The sequence below is a fragment of the Neodiprion pinetum genome, chromosome 3, assembly GCF_021155775.2.
Source record: "Neodiprion pinetum isolate iyNeoPine1 chromosome 3, iyNeoPine1.2, whole genome shotgun sequence".
Classification (NCBI taxonomy): Eukaryota; Metazoa; Arthropoda; class Insecta; order Hymenoptera; family Diprionidae; genus Neodiprion; species Neodiprion pinetum.
Window position 1 is genome coordinate 13,442,557 of NC_060234.1, and position 18,013 is coordinate 13,460,569.

Here is an 18,013-nt window from a genome sequence, read left to right on the forward strand (position 1 = left end):
GTAACCACTTTTGAAGTTTGGTGTACACCTGACTTCAGGACGTTAAAAAATTTCATGTGCCATGTGAATTTTACATGACTTTTCGTACTTTCAAGTAACTTTACAGAACTTCTTTACGATAACACGTGACTTCAGGAGTGGTTACCTTCTCGGCCCAGGCAAAATAAATCAAGAAAACCGAGAAATTCGTTATTCAAAGCCTTCACTCACAGGCTTTAGAAGACTAAAACTTCCACCTGGTGAAGTGAGTGATACAGTTATCAATGCTTTAATAATAGGTATAGAGAAAAAAGGCCAGCTTCAAGAAATGAATATAACAAAAAAAAAAGAGATTCAAGGAATATCATGCACAATTACTGAATGGTAATTTCCTTCAAAAGCGACCATAATTTTTTACATTTTTTTTTCTCAGTCAGGTTATCTTTGTCCTGCTCCATGTTATCTACGAGTGACTGTTCAATTGTATCGTCTACACAAATAGCTGTCCATAAATGACATAGCTCTATTCTGGACACTTTTGACACCCCCGCCAGAAAGGCATGTGTTTACAAAAAAATTTGTACCTTGAAAAATTCATCAACAAGTAGCTTTCTTTTTAATTTTTATTATCCTAAAACGTCTGAAGGAACGAATGACGAAACTAGCCACACATGCAAATTATTATGAAGAGGAAAACAACTGTCAACTTTTCTGTAATAATCGAGCTGAATCTCAAATGCCCCTATTACGAAGGCACGTCATTGACACTTGTGAATGCGAAAGAGACAATATTACCGACGGATAAATGAATTAAAATACATCAATTATAAAACCACATATCGCAGATTAAGACCCTTTCCCCACACATGTAGCTTAGCGCAGCCTTTCAGCAGCCCCCCTCCCCCTTTCTCCCCTCCCCAAAACTAACCATATGCTTTGGGGACAGTACAGACACAAAAACAGGAGAATTGTTCTGCAGAATATTTTTCCACAGAAATGAATTCGAGATTCGCTTCAGAAATATTCCTCTATGATTCATTGTACACAAAAGTTGTTCTACACAATATTTTTGCACAGGAGAATTGTTCTACAGATTGTGTTTGGCACAACTCAGATTTAGAGCAATCATCTAATCATCAAAATCATACATTTAATCGTCATTGTCGTACATTGTAATTTAAATTAATTGTGTTGAATGTGTGTTGCGTCGAACGAGTATTGTGTTGGGTGCGTGAAACTGAAACTATTCCGTAGAATAATTCCTTTACAACAATTCTCCTATACAAAAATATTCTGTAGAACCATTTTCCTCAGAATGGTGAAAACTAAGTTACCAACCTTATATTGTGAAAAAGTGGCCATTGCGGATTACGATAGAACAATCTTCGTGGTCAACTCAGAACTTCAACGGCAGATAGTGTTAGATTGATCGCAGGCAGTGTTAGATTTACATCAAATAGTGCAGGATTGTCACCGAAAAGTATTTTATAGAAGTCCACACCGGATTTTTCGTTCAATATGTATATGCAGTAAATGCTTCAGGGCATTTCCAAAGGTTGGTAACATTCGGAACTCTATCCGATTTAAGGCTTTAATTGATCAGGGTTTTAACCGTTCGGAGTTTTAACCGTTCAGAGTTTTAACCACTCAGAACTTTGATCGGCTATTAATGCAGTACAACTCCCATCTTTATAGGAACCCAAGAGAAAATTTCCAGCAACAAGGGGCAAATTAATAATCTGAGTTTGGCTAATCAGGGACAAGGACATATCGTAAATCTCTTTCCCTACAACTTCTGTGTACGATTTTACCCAAAACCGTTTCTCTGTACGGATATGGCCTTCATGGCCGATAATTATAAACTAAAATTGCATATGTATTTAATCTGCAATTACAAATCTGCCAATAATTAGAATTTTATTTCAGGTGTCAAATTTGACTAAAATAACTCTAATAATAGTTCTAGTACTTCATTCGTTTGTAACTTCAATTAGATCGCAAAACTAAGAGTCAAAACTTTTCACCATTTCGGCTATGGGTTGAACCTGAGGACTTTAATTGTGATGTAACTTTCCACAAAGATTCCATTATCGTCATAGGATAAAGAATTTTGTAATTTTTCTATACTATAGTTGATAGTTATTTCAAATGAATTGTAATTTCTTGGCCAAGGTTCAATATTGTTACAAATAAATATTCAATATTTGTTATATCTGATGAAATCAAAATCACATAAAATTATATACTTCTTCCCCAGCGAGACAAACACTGATGAAAAATGTAAAAGAAATTGTAAGACCATCAACCATCACATATTTATATGTATATAAACGAAATATTTTTGAATGTCGAGAATATTTACAAAGATCTACGTCTCTGTATAAATATTATCATCATCTAAAACTTTTTCCCAAAATTGTAAAATTCCAGCTAAGTTTTCTATAAATAATAAATATTTTTAATGACACTTTACTTTCTCCCAACAATATCAATTACATCCAGAATACTCCTTTTCCTATAACTAAAATCCATGAAATTGGCATTCGCAATATGAACAGATTTTATTTTAACAACAAGGTAAGTAAAACAAGAAGGAAGTAAAATAAAACAATAGGGTAGTAATAAAACAAATTAACACAGCTATCGAGGATTTGACATGAGGCAGTTAATTCGTATTCACAGAGGGTTTACACGAAGTGATATAAGAGACTCGCTTTAAGAGATATTCTCAATAGCAGATGATAACAGGTGAAACATCATGTACTTGAATCTCAGCACACATAGCATTAGAATTAAACTATCCGAATATATATTATGGCCGACCCTCCTCAAAAAAAACGCCTTGTTGTGCGAGGGAAGTGGGCGGAAAACTGACGTTTTCATGCACACTCGCAAGCGAGCGCAGAGTTCCATGCCCGCCCACTTGCGTAATACTCATAAAACAGCAACTTTTTGCACTCACTTTACATGTGCGAAAGGCAAGTTTTCAAATAGACTAGAACAATAAAAAAATTGCATGCACGACTGGCAGTAGGCGATTTCACTAGTGGGACTTCCTTCTTACCACCCTGAATATACAATGTACTACTATTGTGAAGATGGAAGAAAAAGTCTCCACAAATCGTAATATCAGTAGTTATCAGCTTGGTAAATAATCAGTCATCGATTAATAAATTCTGTTTTATTTTGTAATCGGAAAATACGAATAATTGTAATTTATCTATGAGATATTCTGTACAGTAACAATACACGTGTATAAAATCTATTATAACTTATCAGATTGAATGTTCTTATGAGCCATTCTTGATCAATCCAGGACCCCTTGCAAGTTTTCTCAGAAAGTTGGGGCTTCAAAAAATTATTATAATAATAGAATTAGTTGAGCAATATTTTTCTGGTATTGCTAAATACTACTCCAGACCTAACAATTCTGAATTTTTTGTACATGTTACACATTTCAAATTCAGGTGATTTAATGGGATCTGTATATTCTTATGTATTTTGCCACTTTCAATATCGTTTGCATTATGTATACCACAGTCCATTGACCATCCAAAGTAGCTAATTTACTGGCGGCATTCGGATAAGTTATTTGTTCTCCAAAATTCTCATCAGACTTACCTAATGTTATTGGCTGACAAGCATTTTTCTGACCTTACCAATTACAATTCGTATACCGTGTGTCCATGAGGAAAGTGCGCACCTTCTGCACGTGCGGTTAAGTCGTTCGAATTTTATTGGCTGACAGTTACCGCCTGATTGAACAGCCGATGCAATACCAATCGCAATTATCAGAAAATGTCCTTAGGGGCCCACCGTTACCTGTGGACAACTGCCGTCGGTATTGTTACGAAAAACAGTTCGTTGATTCGGAGCTGATCTGAAGTAAAATCAACTAGACACACGTTAATCGTGTCGATCAAGTCATCGGATTCCTTCCATGGTCAATTTATTACTGTAATCCGAAAATTATTATTAACAAAATACTTTACCAAAACTGCGCGCTTCCCTTGCGAATATAACCTCTTCCGAGATCGCAAAGGGAGCACAAAGGTTTGGATAAGTATTTTGTTAATAATGATTTTCGGATTACAGTAATAAGTTGACCATGGAAGGAATCCGATGACTTGATTGGTATGATTAACGTGTGTCTGATTGATTTTACTTCGGATCAACTCCGCATCGACGAATTGTTTTTCGTAACAACACCAACAGCAGTTGTCCACAGGTAACGGTGGGCCCCTAAGGGCATTTTCTGATAGTTGCGTTTAGTATTGCATCGGCTGTTCAATCAGGCGATAACTGTCAGCCAATAAAATTCGAACGATTTAACGCACGCGGATAAGATGCGCACTTTCTTCACAGACGCACGGTATAATAATTTTACGCCACTATTTATAAGTAGTATCTTGTATACAATTAAGGATACTCGAATGACAATTTTACAGACTGTAAAATTATAATATTCATAAGCTATTGTCATTTCTTTTGAATTGTATAAGAATAATTCATATGTAATTTAAGAAATTACAATGTAATAACAATTACTTATTTTACACTTCGAAACATGAACTTTCAAACAGAGAAATGAAACCCACAGACTGAACGTTTCCTTAATATTCTGACAATTATTCCTGTTGCAACTTTGACACCGTACCACGTACTTTTTGAATAATCTCGCTCATTTTCTCATATTGACCTGTTGAATCAGGCAGGTTTTCAAAATTTAATACGTCACAAATATCTTTAGAAAATTTTTCAGACGACGGTAGCCTGTTATACGGTGATGTACTTTGTAGAACAGGAGTGCCCAGGTCGATGGATTTCACTACACCCGTGTTACTTGAATGAGAATTGTTTTCCCTGTTCTGTATTCTAGTCGACTGGGGTGTATGCTCTGCATTACACGGGGGCGGCATTCCAGTGCTGTCAGAATGATTTGAAATGGTACTCAAGTTTCCAACATTCACAGATTTTCCTGGATCTGATGGTAGTGCGGGTTCATCCAACTCCGCAAGAAGTTGTTTTTTCGCAATCTCTAAATCAGACAGTGATGGTGAACCTGCTCGCGATGATGACACCATATTTTGCTGCTACACATAAGAATATATTGTCATGATGAGATGACACAGAAAAAAGTTGTTACACTGTCATGGAAAAAAAACTCAACTTGGGTGTAAATTCGTACGCCTAAATTACGGATAATGCTAAATTCTCACAAGGAGGAAGTTCAAAGTATGAATTCACCGTAACCAACTTTAATAACCCGTACAAAAATAATTCAACGAAAAATAACTGGTGAGAAATAATTCAGACAAAAACAACTTATGACAAGAATAACTTACGACAAAAATAACTTATGGCAAAGATAACCTAAACCAACAACCTTAATTAATAAAAAAGAACTGCAACCACAACACAACGCCTTGTACGAAAAACGTGAAAGATGACTGTCGCAGTCCAAAAGTTAGAATAAGTTCGGCCTCTGTATGACAAACGCGCATAAGCTAAACCATAACACACTATCCCGTACGAAAAATTATTGTTTGGTATTATTTTGCTTTGAAATCATTCGACACAAGAATCTAACATTGCATAATCTGGCTACATTTTTATTGTGATATTAGATTGGAGAAAAAAAATTAAAATTAACAAATAATTGTTACACTTAAACATATTTTTCATAACATTAAGCCAATTAAGAAATACACATATGCAGTAACGAAAAAATGATATGAGTTATCTTTGTCGTGAGTTATTTTTGCTACAAGTTATTCATGTAATGAGTTCCTTTTGTCGTAAGTTATTTTTGCTTGAGTTATTTTTGTCATGAGTTATGTTGGCATGAGTTTTTATTCCCAAGATATTCGGTCCCAGTACCCAATTTATAGCCAAGTTGAGGGTTTTTTCCCATGAGGGTAGTAATAACGGTGCTAATTTATTACGTTCATTAGCAATTGATTAGAATTCTTTTTCTTCTTCTTCAACTTTACCTAAGTGATACATAGCGAAAAAGTAAAACTGGTATCTTTTACTCAGATACAGACACAAGTTATAACCGAGGCTCACAAAGCGAAATTTGCCTCTCTTGATGAAAGGATCCTTCAGTTATTAATTGTGTCAAAACAGTCCATGGATTTTTTAGATATATCAGACGATCTATTTTTTTACCTAATGAATGCATTGGTTAATGCATGCAATTTAGTGATTTCGGTACGAAAACATATTTTGTTAAAAACTTGTACGGCTTCATGGGGCAAAAACGATGTGGATGTGAGTTGATTTATACACATTACATGCTGTCGACATATTGCGTTCGATTACAAAGAAAATTGTCAACCTCTTCTATTTAACGAAAATTATAAAACATGAAGCAAAATAAAAAAGGAAACGTAAAGTTTTAAAGGACTCCGCAGAAACCTTATGGAAATTGGCTTCTGATCGAATTGGCCGAATTTTTAGTATGTTTTAATACATGTCCTCCCAATCTCATGGAGTTCTCATGGACACAAGTCCCAAAAATCATTAGTTTCTTAAATACAGGCAGGGAAACAGGTGTCCAGATTTTTTTATATCTGTGGATTTCATGATTTTCATTAATTATAAAGCTTCAAGGGAACTTGAAATCAAACAAATAACAGAAAACTTAGCACGGTTGATTATCAAAGATAGGCAGGAAGCTGTGATTGATTCCATCAATGCATTAATTCTATCTATGAACGTGCTGGTTTACTGGAAGGAGGCGCAACGTCAGATTTCACGCGAAGAACGAGACCCTCCAACTCTTGCAATAATCGACTTGTCCTGTTTTTCACACATATGTGGAGTCTCTGCGGGATCGGCTGTGCAGTTTTTGAGTGATTTGTTTGATTTCAAGTCCGCCTTACAGCTTTGTAATTTGTAAATATCGCGTAATCCATAGATATCAAATTTTGCGGAGAATTTCTTGGAAATGTAGGACAGGGAACGTCGAAATACAGACTCCAATTTTTTGCAACGTTTCGGCAGGTTCCGTGGGCCCTCCTCGGGAAAACAATATTATTCAATAAGAGTTAGGCGCAGATGTATATTACACTATTGCTGTGGAGATCGTCTTCAGACAGTTACAATTTATTTATAATACATTGGAAACGTGGTCAACGATCTCGACAGCAATAGTGTAATATATGTCTGCGCCTAACTCTTATTGAGTAAAATTATTTCCCTGAGGAGGACCCACAGAACCGGCCGAAACGTTGGAAAAAATTGGAGTCTGTATTTCGACGTACCCTGACCTACATTTCCAAGAAATTCTCCGCACAATTATATTATTGAGGTCAAGATTTTTCTCAACATAGATATCAAAGAAACCGCACACCCCCTTTCCGAAGCCTATATCATGGAAAGTCCATGAGATTTTTTGATAGGGAGGATATACATGTACTATAATATACTGAGAATCCAGCCAATTCGACTGAGAGCCACTTACTGTAAGGATTCTGCAGGGTCCTTTATATTTATTGTTCGTGATAAAATATCTGCGCAATCACTACTCGCAGGAATTAATCATTAACCGAAATCAAGTTGCCTTGTGACAGATACTAATAGGTACTTTCGCTTTATATTTCATACGAAAAAAAAAAAGAATTCTGTAGCTTACCGTGGAGTTAGGAGATGGTAGATTTTGTGACTGACTATCAAAGTTTTGCGGTGCTTCGGGTGGTTCATCAGGCTTGGGAGGTGTGTCCGTAGGTAACGGCGGGGTGCATAATTCATTTACTGCCAAAGTTGCAACCACATCATCTGAATTAAATAACGAAATTAAAGAACGAAAAAGTAGCAAAGATATTTTCATACCAGAGAAACTATGAATTGTATTGCAAGATTATCAATAGTGAACATAGTGTGGCGTTATACCTTCTATATCCGCAATTTCCATTTCAATAGGAGAAATAGATGTGTTTTTCACCGTTCCAGATCTGTTCACTTTCATCTTCTTTCTCTGATAACCATCCTGCACTTTTCTACCACTCAGTCTTGAAAGCATAACCTCCTTGCTATGCATTTCTTGCATTCGTGGTGTTCCAAAATACTTGTATTCCTGCATTAGAATAAGAAAATTTTCAGATTGAATATTATAATTGATCTCATTGTTGGAGAAATTGAAATTATTTTTCAAGCAGCATACTACTAACTTTTATGTATAGAAACAATATTTTGATCCCATGTTCAAAACATCTTACAAGTCGTTACTCTGAATATTTTACAATAATAAAATTTGACATTTTTCAGATTCTGCGAATACCATAATTTTTCTTAGAATATTAGTTAAGCAATTTCTTTCCATAATTTTGGGGGATTGTAGTTTTTAAAAAACATATACAAACAGATACAGAATGTAAGCATTGCAACTATTGCAGGGGATGGCAAAGAAAAGGAGTTACAAACTTATTACTTGAGTAGTAGTTTACTTTTTGTCCTTTCATAAATCTCTAATATTCGAAATAATAACAGTATGAATTCGAAAAATGCAGGGAACATATATTGAGTCATTAACTGTACTGTTGTGTCTCAGTGAAGTGAGAATTTTAATAAAGTTATTTGCCACTTTTTCCATTATCCACACCTGAATAATTTCCCCATTCCAGAAATTGGTGCATAATTTCTATAGCATATACGATTGTTGTTGAAATAGAAATTACTAACATCTCGTGTACCGTGAGGAGGAACGACATTAAATCCTGGAAAGTCATATATTTTCTTGATGTCAAATTCATCTTTTTCTCCAGCAACAATAATTTCTCCTTCTTCGTCAGTGGGATCAAGATCTGCATTCCCTTCTGAATTAAACAGCGTCAATCCAGAGTGTTGTACTCGAGCTTCCTCCATCCACCCTGGAGGGTAGCCAAGTAATCTCATGCTAAAAGAAATGTTTTAAGGTACAAAAATGAGAAAAAAAAAAAAAATAAAAATATTGACCCATCTTTCCCCGAAATAATTAGTTTTGTTAACTCCTTGACAGACAAATAAAACGGAATTTAATGCGTCCGAAAAATACTCTTGAATTTGGCTTGACACACGATTCTTGGCGTCCTCCTTGACGTCTCGGAGATGTCAAATTCTACAATAGCACATGAAATGAATGACGTCTCCCAAACATCACTGTGAGTAAAAAAAGTGTTTCACTTCTGTGAATTGCTATAATACAAAATATGTTTCTTGCCAAGTAGCACACTTTTCATAAGGCTAACTATAATTTCACTGATTGTCATAGTTTTTGTATAGTCAATTATTGACAGAACTTTAGCAATAAGTTTGCAGATGATTGTTAATTTTCAATTAAATGGATGGCAGACAAAAATGGTAGATAGGTTGAAGTTTTGTTAACCATAAGGTTCACAAACAATCTCCACTAGCAATTTCACGATTAAAAAGAAAAAAAAGAAGATATTGCACAGTAGTTATCATGATTCAGTGGACCTGAATTAAGCAACTGAATTTTTCTCTCTACGGTATTAATACGATAATCATTAGTAAAAAATGTGCTATGTGGATTGGTGGCAACAAACACCATTATTTTTGAATAAGATATTATGAAGCATGCCAATCATTATTGCGAGTTGGAAGGTATGCTTTCAGAATTGGTGATACGTTACATTTAAAAAGATAGGAAAAGAAAGTATTTTTCTATTACAAGATGGTGGAATTTTCACCTGTAAATATGTCTAGGTAGTTCATTGTCTCTAAGCCCCAAAGCTTTTCGAAGGTTTTTACTCAGATGCCCTGGCACAAAATGTCCAAATTTTTGTTCTTCCTCTAAGTGATATCTTCCATTTCTAGGCTTCATGTTTGCAGTAAACTCCTTCCGATTTCTGTTTATATTGGCATGATTGCGCGGCTTGATACAATCACGTAAATTGTGATTGCCCAAGCAGTTGAAACATGACAACTTTGGAGCGTGATCTTCAGGTAGGTTTGCCACAATCTTCTCGGCATGTTTTTCTAATACTCTTTCGAATTTCTATTCATACCGCATAAAAAAGATGTACAATATAGTTTTTGAACAATTTCCAATCAGCAAGTAACACAAAAAACAAACGAATATAGAAATGAAATCCCTCTGTATCAGTCATAATATGAAATCTGCCCCTCGCCACAACAGTTTGATGGCACCATATTGATTTGCAAGTTAGATTACATCCATTTTACCTCCTGAATAATCAAATTCTAGAAGACTAAAAATGAGAAAATTATCAAACCTTTCCATATGTAGGAATGTCTAAATCATCTTTTAATTTAGGCTGAGTATCAATCACAAAAAGTTGGTCCTCTGCTGCTGCTTGGTTATTGTCAGGGACTGTTGAACAGGTGGCTTCTTGTTCTTCCGATACCCCTTGTTGATCCCAAATCTCAAGTACAGAGCCAGAAGGGTCATACTTTCCTTTAGATTTTGTAGTCGCAGAAAGCAAATTTAATAAAAATGCTTCAATGGCCTGCCCGTGCTTCCTGTAATTTAAATGAAAACTTGTCGAAATGTATGAGCAATGAAATAAATGAAGTAATATGGGAAAGAGAAAATGAATTTCACATAAAATAAGAAAGTCAGAAGGCAATGATAATGACTGTGAACTGAGTTAATGAGATTATTGCATCTAATAACAATAATTGAGAACTATTAAGGCTTAAAAAGTAAAATTAATAAGCGACAATTGAGGAAAGACCTATAATAATAAATAACATAATGATAATTGGAAATCTCTATCACCCTGCACCATTCACCAAATTTACTTCTGTTTCTCCAACCTAGGTATAAGCGCAATATTGAATGAGTTTCCTTACGAGGACGAAATTCGTAATGTTAGCGTGATAAAATGTTAATATTTGTTTACTTCAATTATTGAAAATTTATGAAGTTGCTTGATATCTTTCTTATGTAATTGATAGAGTAACGTTACAAACTTCCATTTTATAAAAAATCTTTATGTGCCGAGACACGTATATTTGGGTGTTTCAAAAAAACAAATTGAAAGCCTGTAAGTAACTTTTGAAAGAGTAGATTTATCATGATATTATAAAAGACTTTTTTTGAGCAGCGTTCAATTCTCTACAAAAATATCTTTGTGAATTTTCTGTGTGAAACATTGTTAGCTAGTTATAAAAATCAGAAAGAGCAAAAATCAGTTTTCCCATGTTATTCTTACAGAAATCAGAAAAGTACTATGTGCAACCTCGCAATGTTAATATTAAGCACTTAAATTTTAACAGGCATATTTTTATACCTAAATGAAGCTTTTAAACCTGTTTCGAAAAAATTACAACATTTTTTTTTTAAACACTTTAACGTACATAGAACTACGCGATAACTATTTGTGCAATCTATTGAATAAATTTTTCACATACCTGAAGTATTGATTCGTGTCAATGAAGTCTGATGGAAAACTCTAATTGGCGCCGATTCTGAGTTCGGATGATAAATTTGTGAGGAGTGAACGTAACTTGGTCAGCAATTTGAAAGTTCAAACTCGTGAAATTCTAGATGCACAACTGATTGCACAAATAATTCTGGTGTATTAAGACCAATATCTGTTCAAATAATCGCGACATTGTAAGTAAAGAAAATTGTTTTCAAGGAGGGTGTTGCACTTCCTCGATGAAGAGACTGAATAGAGAAAAAATTCTCATGTGCCTGAGTCCCAAATAAACATCAGAAAAACGAGGTTACAAAAGGTACTCCTGAACCGGAAGCCCAATCATATGAATCTGAAGAATTTGATTTGTTTAAAAATTCCACTTCCATCTAAATAATTAGTTGTAAAATTTCAAATACATTTTTTTTAATATTACATCTTCATAGCTGGCGTCTAGCGTACCACAGTTCATTTTTTACTGATTTGCTTGAAATTTGGATAAAATACTCATATTGATATGTTTTTCAGGTAAACGCGGGCTTTTGCTGATAGAGTGGTTATTCATTAAAGTAAAATTAAAAAACAATACATTTTGTATACCTGAAGCTTTTATCAATCAGCTGGATTGCAAGGTTTGGATAAAGATGGATTATTTATGTCAATGCAAAATTTAGTCTCAAGTTACCTTACTTAGCGTTGAAAAATTTTTCCATCAGAACTCATTATTAATCAAAACTTTAGGCTCGAGATCAAACGTGATTAATCAATACTTTAATACATCACTCTTTGGGGATCTGGAACTTTTTCCAAGAATCATGCTATTTTATTGAAGATAAATGTGTTCAAAAACCATTACGCTTAACTAAAACTACACTTGCATGGCATAAAACCGTACCGGAGTTTGTGATGTCAAAATCCCTTTCAGAATTATAAATAAATCTCGGAAAAAAATAGAAACCCAGAGAAAATCAAGAAGTAAAGAAGCCAAAATCTCGCTATATCCATGTCATTGATTCTAAATAATGCAAAGCGTAAGTTAGATGTCAGCTGAATTGAGGAAATATATCACTAATAGTATCAGTCATGCAACAAAAGTTGTTTATGAGTAAACAACGGTGTACTCCCGTGAATCATTTTTTATCATTTTTAGCGGTTATCAAAGGACGACTTTACAAATTTTAAAGTCCTCAATCGTTTCCGCACCCAGCAAGCAAAATTGTATGAGTAAATTATTTATAAAAAATCCTTAACGATCGCATACCCTCGCGAATCAAATTCGATTAAGTTTGAGGTTTAACGTACAATATTCCCACAAAGTTTTGAGATTGTTGGTCATTTCCGCACCTACCAGCTAATATCGTTCATTAGTAAATTATTTATGAAAAATAGTTAACGATCTTGTACCCTCATAAATCAAATTTGATTGAGTTTCGGGTTCTATCTAGAATATTCCGACCAGGTTTCAAAGTCCTTGGTCGTTTCCACGCCTAGCAGAAAAATTATTCATCGGTAAATCCTTTATAAAAAATAGGTAACAATTGCGTACCCTCACGAATCAAATTTGATAGACATTTAGGTTCGATATAGAATATTTCTACAAGGTTTTGAAGTTCTCGATCGCTTCCGCACCCAACAACCAAATTAATTTATAAGTTCATAGTTAAATCAATAAACAATCATTTACTGTACAACCATATGCTTATCCGATACTGATCCATGCTTTACCAAATATATCATTCTATTCGATTTTTCATCATTTCTATTCCGTCATAATTGCTATTCTATGTGTCAGATCCAATTATCCAAGTAAATACCGACACCTATGCATTCCTATGTTTGGTTCTAACTAAGCAATTATTTCGTTTGTTTTGATTTTCATTTTTGCAAAGGCACAGAATATCATACCCTGGTGGCCCAAATATTAATGAGGTTGCAGATGATAGCGTGAATGATATAATGTGGTATTCGAGGCAATCGTTATTTAGCAACTTCAGACCAAGTGTAAAATAATAAACTGTACTAAGGCAATACTACTCCAATTTGTCAAACTCAATTCCATCAGTCATTAAGTTGCAAAATAGTGATTGTCTTCTAGTGTCTTTTTATGCCATTACGACTAACTTCGGTCATGTAAATATTAATATTTAGAGGTGCTTTCTTTGGGTGTATTCCGAAATATACTTCCAGTACTGCCGACTGCGACATCACACAGTCAACTATGAACTGTGTTCCTTTTTACTTCAAGTTGCCAGTCGCAGTAAAATCGGAACGCTACACCGAGGACGCGGCCATCTCTCAAGTACTCCAACTGTCTCATGTCCCAAACCGCAGTAGTCACAGTCAATAACGTCACAAATTTCATGACATCACTGCCTGGCGGCAATAAGTTGTCGCGTGATTTCGGAACGCGGTTACCAGTACTTGCAGTACTGCGAGTATATTTCGAAATACACCCTTTCATCACAGTTCACTGAAAGTATCGTACATAAATGAATTAAAAACAGATTTCCATCAAACTTGTTATGTTTTACAAAAAGTTGCAGGGATATGAGCAATTTTTTCTACTGTCACAACTTCTTCCGCTGAATCTACCGACGATCTATTTTACGTCAAAAATGAACGTAGTCCATACCTGGCAATATCAATGTCTCTAAACATAACTTTGAAAACCGGTCTCAATGTCTCGGACGATGCATCGTACATTTGGCTCTGTGAATTATCGGTTTCATCAACGCCAACATCTTCGTCGATGAGTATAAAACCTTCCGGGGCAACGCCAGGACCAACTGTTTTGTCGAAGTTGACAGGTCCGGAGAGGTTATCGAACGTCTCTGACTCCTGGCTTACATTAGACTCATCGAGATCCTCATCGGAAGGTGGAATTATAATAGTAGGTGGTGATGCAACTGGAGATCGATCTTCAGGGTCTAGCTCATAAATGTCGGTATCCAGCAGTAATTTTCGTTTCCGAGACTTAATAATTTTGTCAGTCGACGCCATGTCTGCGATTTCACTAATGATACCACAGCACGACACGACATGAGGCTGCGTTCCCATGGGCCGGAATTCACAGATCCGAAACGGAGTCGGTATCTAGGGAGTTTTTAAAGAACCAATCAGACATTCCGGGCACTCCAGAGGCTAAACACTGGAATCGATTACACAATTAGACTCACATCGGTAGTTTGGGTCACCAATTACCGATAAAGTATTGAAATACACCGAACAACGGTTATTTTATCGCTCTAATCAAACGAACCGAGGAAGGAGTAATTGATAGATAAAAGATTTAAATTGGCTTACCTTTGGAAAGTTGTCTGAATATGATGAATTGTAGCGCAGATTAGTGAGAGGGTTTGACGGAATGACTGATTTGGATATATTTGAATACTTTGATTAACTTGGATTTATTTTGTAGTTTCAGATTTCAAGTCGCAAACAACGTGGTTCCTAGTGTTAGATTTTAAATTAGTATAACAAAATGAAGCGGGAAGCTCACTGGAGTTTAGACAGAGTAACTTCGTGGGAAAAGTTTGAATGCAAAATGCAATAGGATTTTACCGCGAAATTGTACCGAGGACGAGATAACGAATTTGGTGGTAGAAACCAATTATTTAATATTAAAGTTAATACTAGGATTGCGCTCCTGCGAATATTTTTAGGTGTTCGTGTTGTAACAATCTTAACAGAGTTAGGGTATTTAAGGATTCGATAGTTAGTGGTTTCGGAATCGGTTTATGTAGGTGCTTTTCGTATAATTCTCTTCGGTAATTATTAATTCTTATATTCATATAGATTCAGGCCCGGCGACTTATGAATTTTTCAGGCATGGAGTTGGGGGGGGGGGGGGGGGGGGGCGGGGGTCAGTTTTTAACAGTAGCCATATGTATTACACATATTTTAAATTTATGTCGAATAAATATAAATTATTTATGTATATTCAATATCTCTCTGTATGAATATATGATAGTCGATCAATTGGTATATAGGGCACAGGTACACGCAAGCGAAACTAATAGGGTTAGGATAACCGGTTAATCCGGCTATTGTAAACAGTAAACATAGTAACCAGCGCTCCGATAGAGTAAAATTTGTATTCTACATTAGAGATACAGTATCGTTAATCGGTATGGTAGATTTCTGATTTCTCTGGTTTTTCCAACTATAGCATTAATGCGGAAAAAAATTCGCTCAAATTCCCAGGTATGGAATTCCATACCTGAGAAATTTCAGGTATGGTTCAGTCCATACCATCCAGACGAAAGTCGCCGGGCCTCTATAGATTGGCTGGAAAGGTATCGGAGCGTTGTTCTTATGCTTGTTAGTTGCCTGTTACTGGACGTTGCCACATATACATCGTTGAGTTTATTCCTTGGTGTCGTGCAATACTTGTAAGGAGCTAAGGATATGTTTTTTTACGTTTCACCTCAAAACTGGTATAAGCTTTGTTCATCTTATAGGATTGATTGTTATTGTATTTATATAATGATTGTAATTCTGTTTGGCTGTTTCGCCTTACAGATCGTCCCGTGAGTTGATTTACCTACACTCATTTTATCATTAAGTTTCCTAATATGTTATCCATGTGTCGTTCTGTCTTAGAGCATATTCAGTATGGAGGCAGCCTGGTGTACCTTTTCGTGTAAGTGGAAAGCTGTACAGAGAGGGGCATAGTAAGATGAATACCTTTCTCTGTCTCGTACGCTCGCGATTCGTTGACTGACGTCAGCGCCCCAAACACTCACGCTCGTCGCACATGTAACATCCGACCGGAACGTCCGTATGTTTTATCGACTATTATTACTGCATGTTACTTTTATCAACTAACCAAACTCGAAGTACGAGAATCTTGTAACCATAAGGAATTAAAACAACTGTCTAACTATTTGAAATATCCCTAGATGGAAGTAACTATGAAATTCACTAACCAAGGCTTAAAAACCATGTTACGAGATCTTCGTACTACAAAGAGCTATGATATTATTATACGTTATTATATATCACTATCATATCAACACCATAATTAACTAACACGATTATATCCAATTATTATATAGCACTCGACAATGCCATTTGTGCATTCGGAGCTGAGAGCTATACTATAAGCAACCTACGCTTTACCATATAGCCTGGAGTATAGAAGACTGTAAAACTATAGATAAATATATAACCAACATAATGTAAAGATAGCACTGCTGCAATAACCCATAAAACCAGAGACTGCAAAACCTTCAAAACCGTGAATACTAATTATCCAGCATGAACTATACCTTCCTCCGTAACGCCGTATTGTAGGCAACACGCGCAACGTTTTGAAGGCAATGCAGATCTCCAATGTGGAGCCATACAGAGCTTCATCTGGAGAACACATTAGGAAACTTACCGACGAAACGATCGAAGGTAAATCAACTCGCAATAAACTCAAAGATGCATACGTGGCAACGCCCAATGACAGGCAACCAACAAACATAAGAAAAACGTTCTAGAAGCTTCCAAGCTGATTTATATCAATATAAGAATTAATAATTACAGAAGAGAATTATATACGAAAGCACACATGTAAACCTGCTTTAAAACTATGAATTATCAAATTGTTAAATACCCTAAATCTGTTAAGATAGTTATAACACAAACACCTAAGAATATTCGCAGCAGCGCGATTCTAATAATGTTAAGCAAATAGCAACTATGTTTCATAAACAATCGCTATTGTACTCCAGGTGAATAACGACAGTAATCAATTATAATACATATGTAATTTTATATAGATACCCGCTTTAAAACTAACAAACGACGAGTAACCAATATGACATATGGACTTTGTAACGAGCAAGATAGTACAAATATTAAGAAGTAAACAGGAACTAGAATTAAGCGCATCGTGACCCCGAAAATGCACACGGCACTAACATAAAACATGAGTCACCACCAGCGCATACGCACTGCGATTACCATATTAGGAAATAGCTGCCGAAAGCACAAGACGGGGGAAAAGCACAGTAGCCGCGGGGCCAAGGGGGGCTTGCGCCCCAACAACAAAGCCCACGCAGAATGGAAAATTACAGAACAAAGACCCCGCACCTACACCACCGCACCAGTGCAGCGTTATACCATATGTAAAAACTTGCAATATAGTAATAGCTAATGAACTAAGATCACAGGCGTGCATGCGGCGAAGATGTCGTGTCCTAATTAGAATTACTAGAAAAAGGGGGAGGTGCGCAAAGGGTGACAAAAAATCTAAAGAGGGGGATCGTTCTGCGCAACGATCGACCCCTATAAAAACGGCGACCGATCACCCGATCGTCCTCTTGGTTTCTACCACCAGATTCGTCATCTTGTTCCGGTACAGTCTCGCGGTAAAATCCTTTTGCCTTTTGCATTTAAACTTTTCATACAACGTTACTCTGCCCAAAAGTCCAGCGAGGTTTCAGCTCCATTTTGTCATATTAATTTAAGATCTTACACTAAGTAACTCCGTTTTTGTGACTTGAAATATTGAACTTATAAAATAAATCCAAGTTAATCAAAGCATCCAAATATATTAAAATCAGTTATTCCGTTAAATTCTCTCACCAATCTACGCTGCAAGTCATCATATCCAGAGTATTCTCAAGAGGTAAGCCAATAAATTAAATCTTTTATCC

The 18,013-nt window shown here is 35.7% G+C and overlaps 1 protein-coding gene across 2 annotated transcripts; it reads right to left on the reverse strand.

The window, feature by feature from the left end:
* Window positions 1-1,498: 1,498 nt before the first annotated feature.
* Window positions 1,499-14,395, reverse strand: LOC124215750 (zinc finger CCHC domain-containing protein 8 homolog). 2 transcript variants are annotated; one of them, XM_046619499.2, is made up of 7 exons: window positions 13,999-14,395; window positions 10,218-10,464; window positions 9,672-9,979; window positions 8,665-8,878; window positions 7,876-8,059; window positions 7,619-7,761; window positions 1,499-5,069 (listed from the first exon to the last, which is right to left on the reverse strand). In XM_046619499.2, the coding sequence occupies exons 1-7, from the start codon at window positions 14,364-14,366 to the stop codon at window positions 4,608-4,610; spliced, it is 1,926 nt and encodes a 641-aa protein (XP_046475455.1). In that variant the 5' UTR covers window positions 14,367-14,395; the 3' UTR covers window positions 1,499-4,607. The 2 variants fall into 2 exon arrangements, with proteins under 2 accessions (XP_046475455.1, XP_046475454.1); XM_046619498.2 differs by having other exon boundaries at window positions 1,499-5,072.
* Window positions 14,396-18,013: the final 3,618 nt, after the last annotated feature.

What these genes read in the sequence shown, in the direction of transcription:
- LOC124215750 (XM_046619498.2), bottom strand. Translation starts at nt 14,366, where the DNA reads ATGGCGTCGACTGACAAAATTATTAAGTCTCGGAAACGAAAATTACTG. An exon ending in AGAGACATTGATATTGCCAG is followed by an intron (nt 10,465 to 13,998) that starts GTATGGACTACG and finishes TTTAAATTACAG; the next exon opens with GAAGCACGGGCAGGCCATTG. An exon ending in TACCATCTCCTAACTCCACG is followed by an intron (nt 5,073 to 7,618) that starts GTAAGCTACAGA and finishes TCTTATGTGTAG; the next exon opens with CAGCAAAATATGGTGTCATC.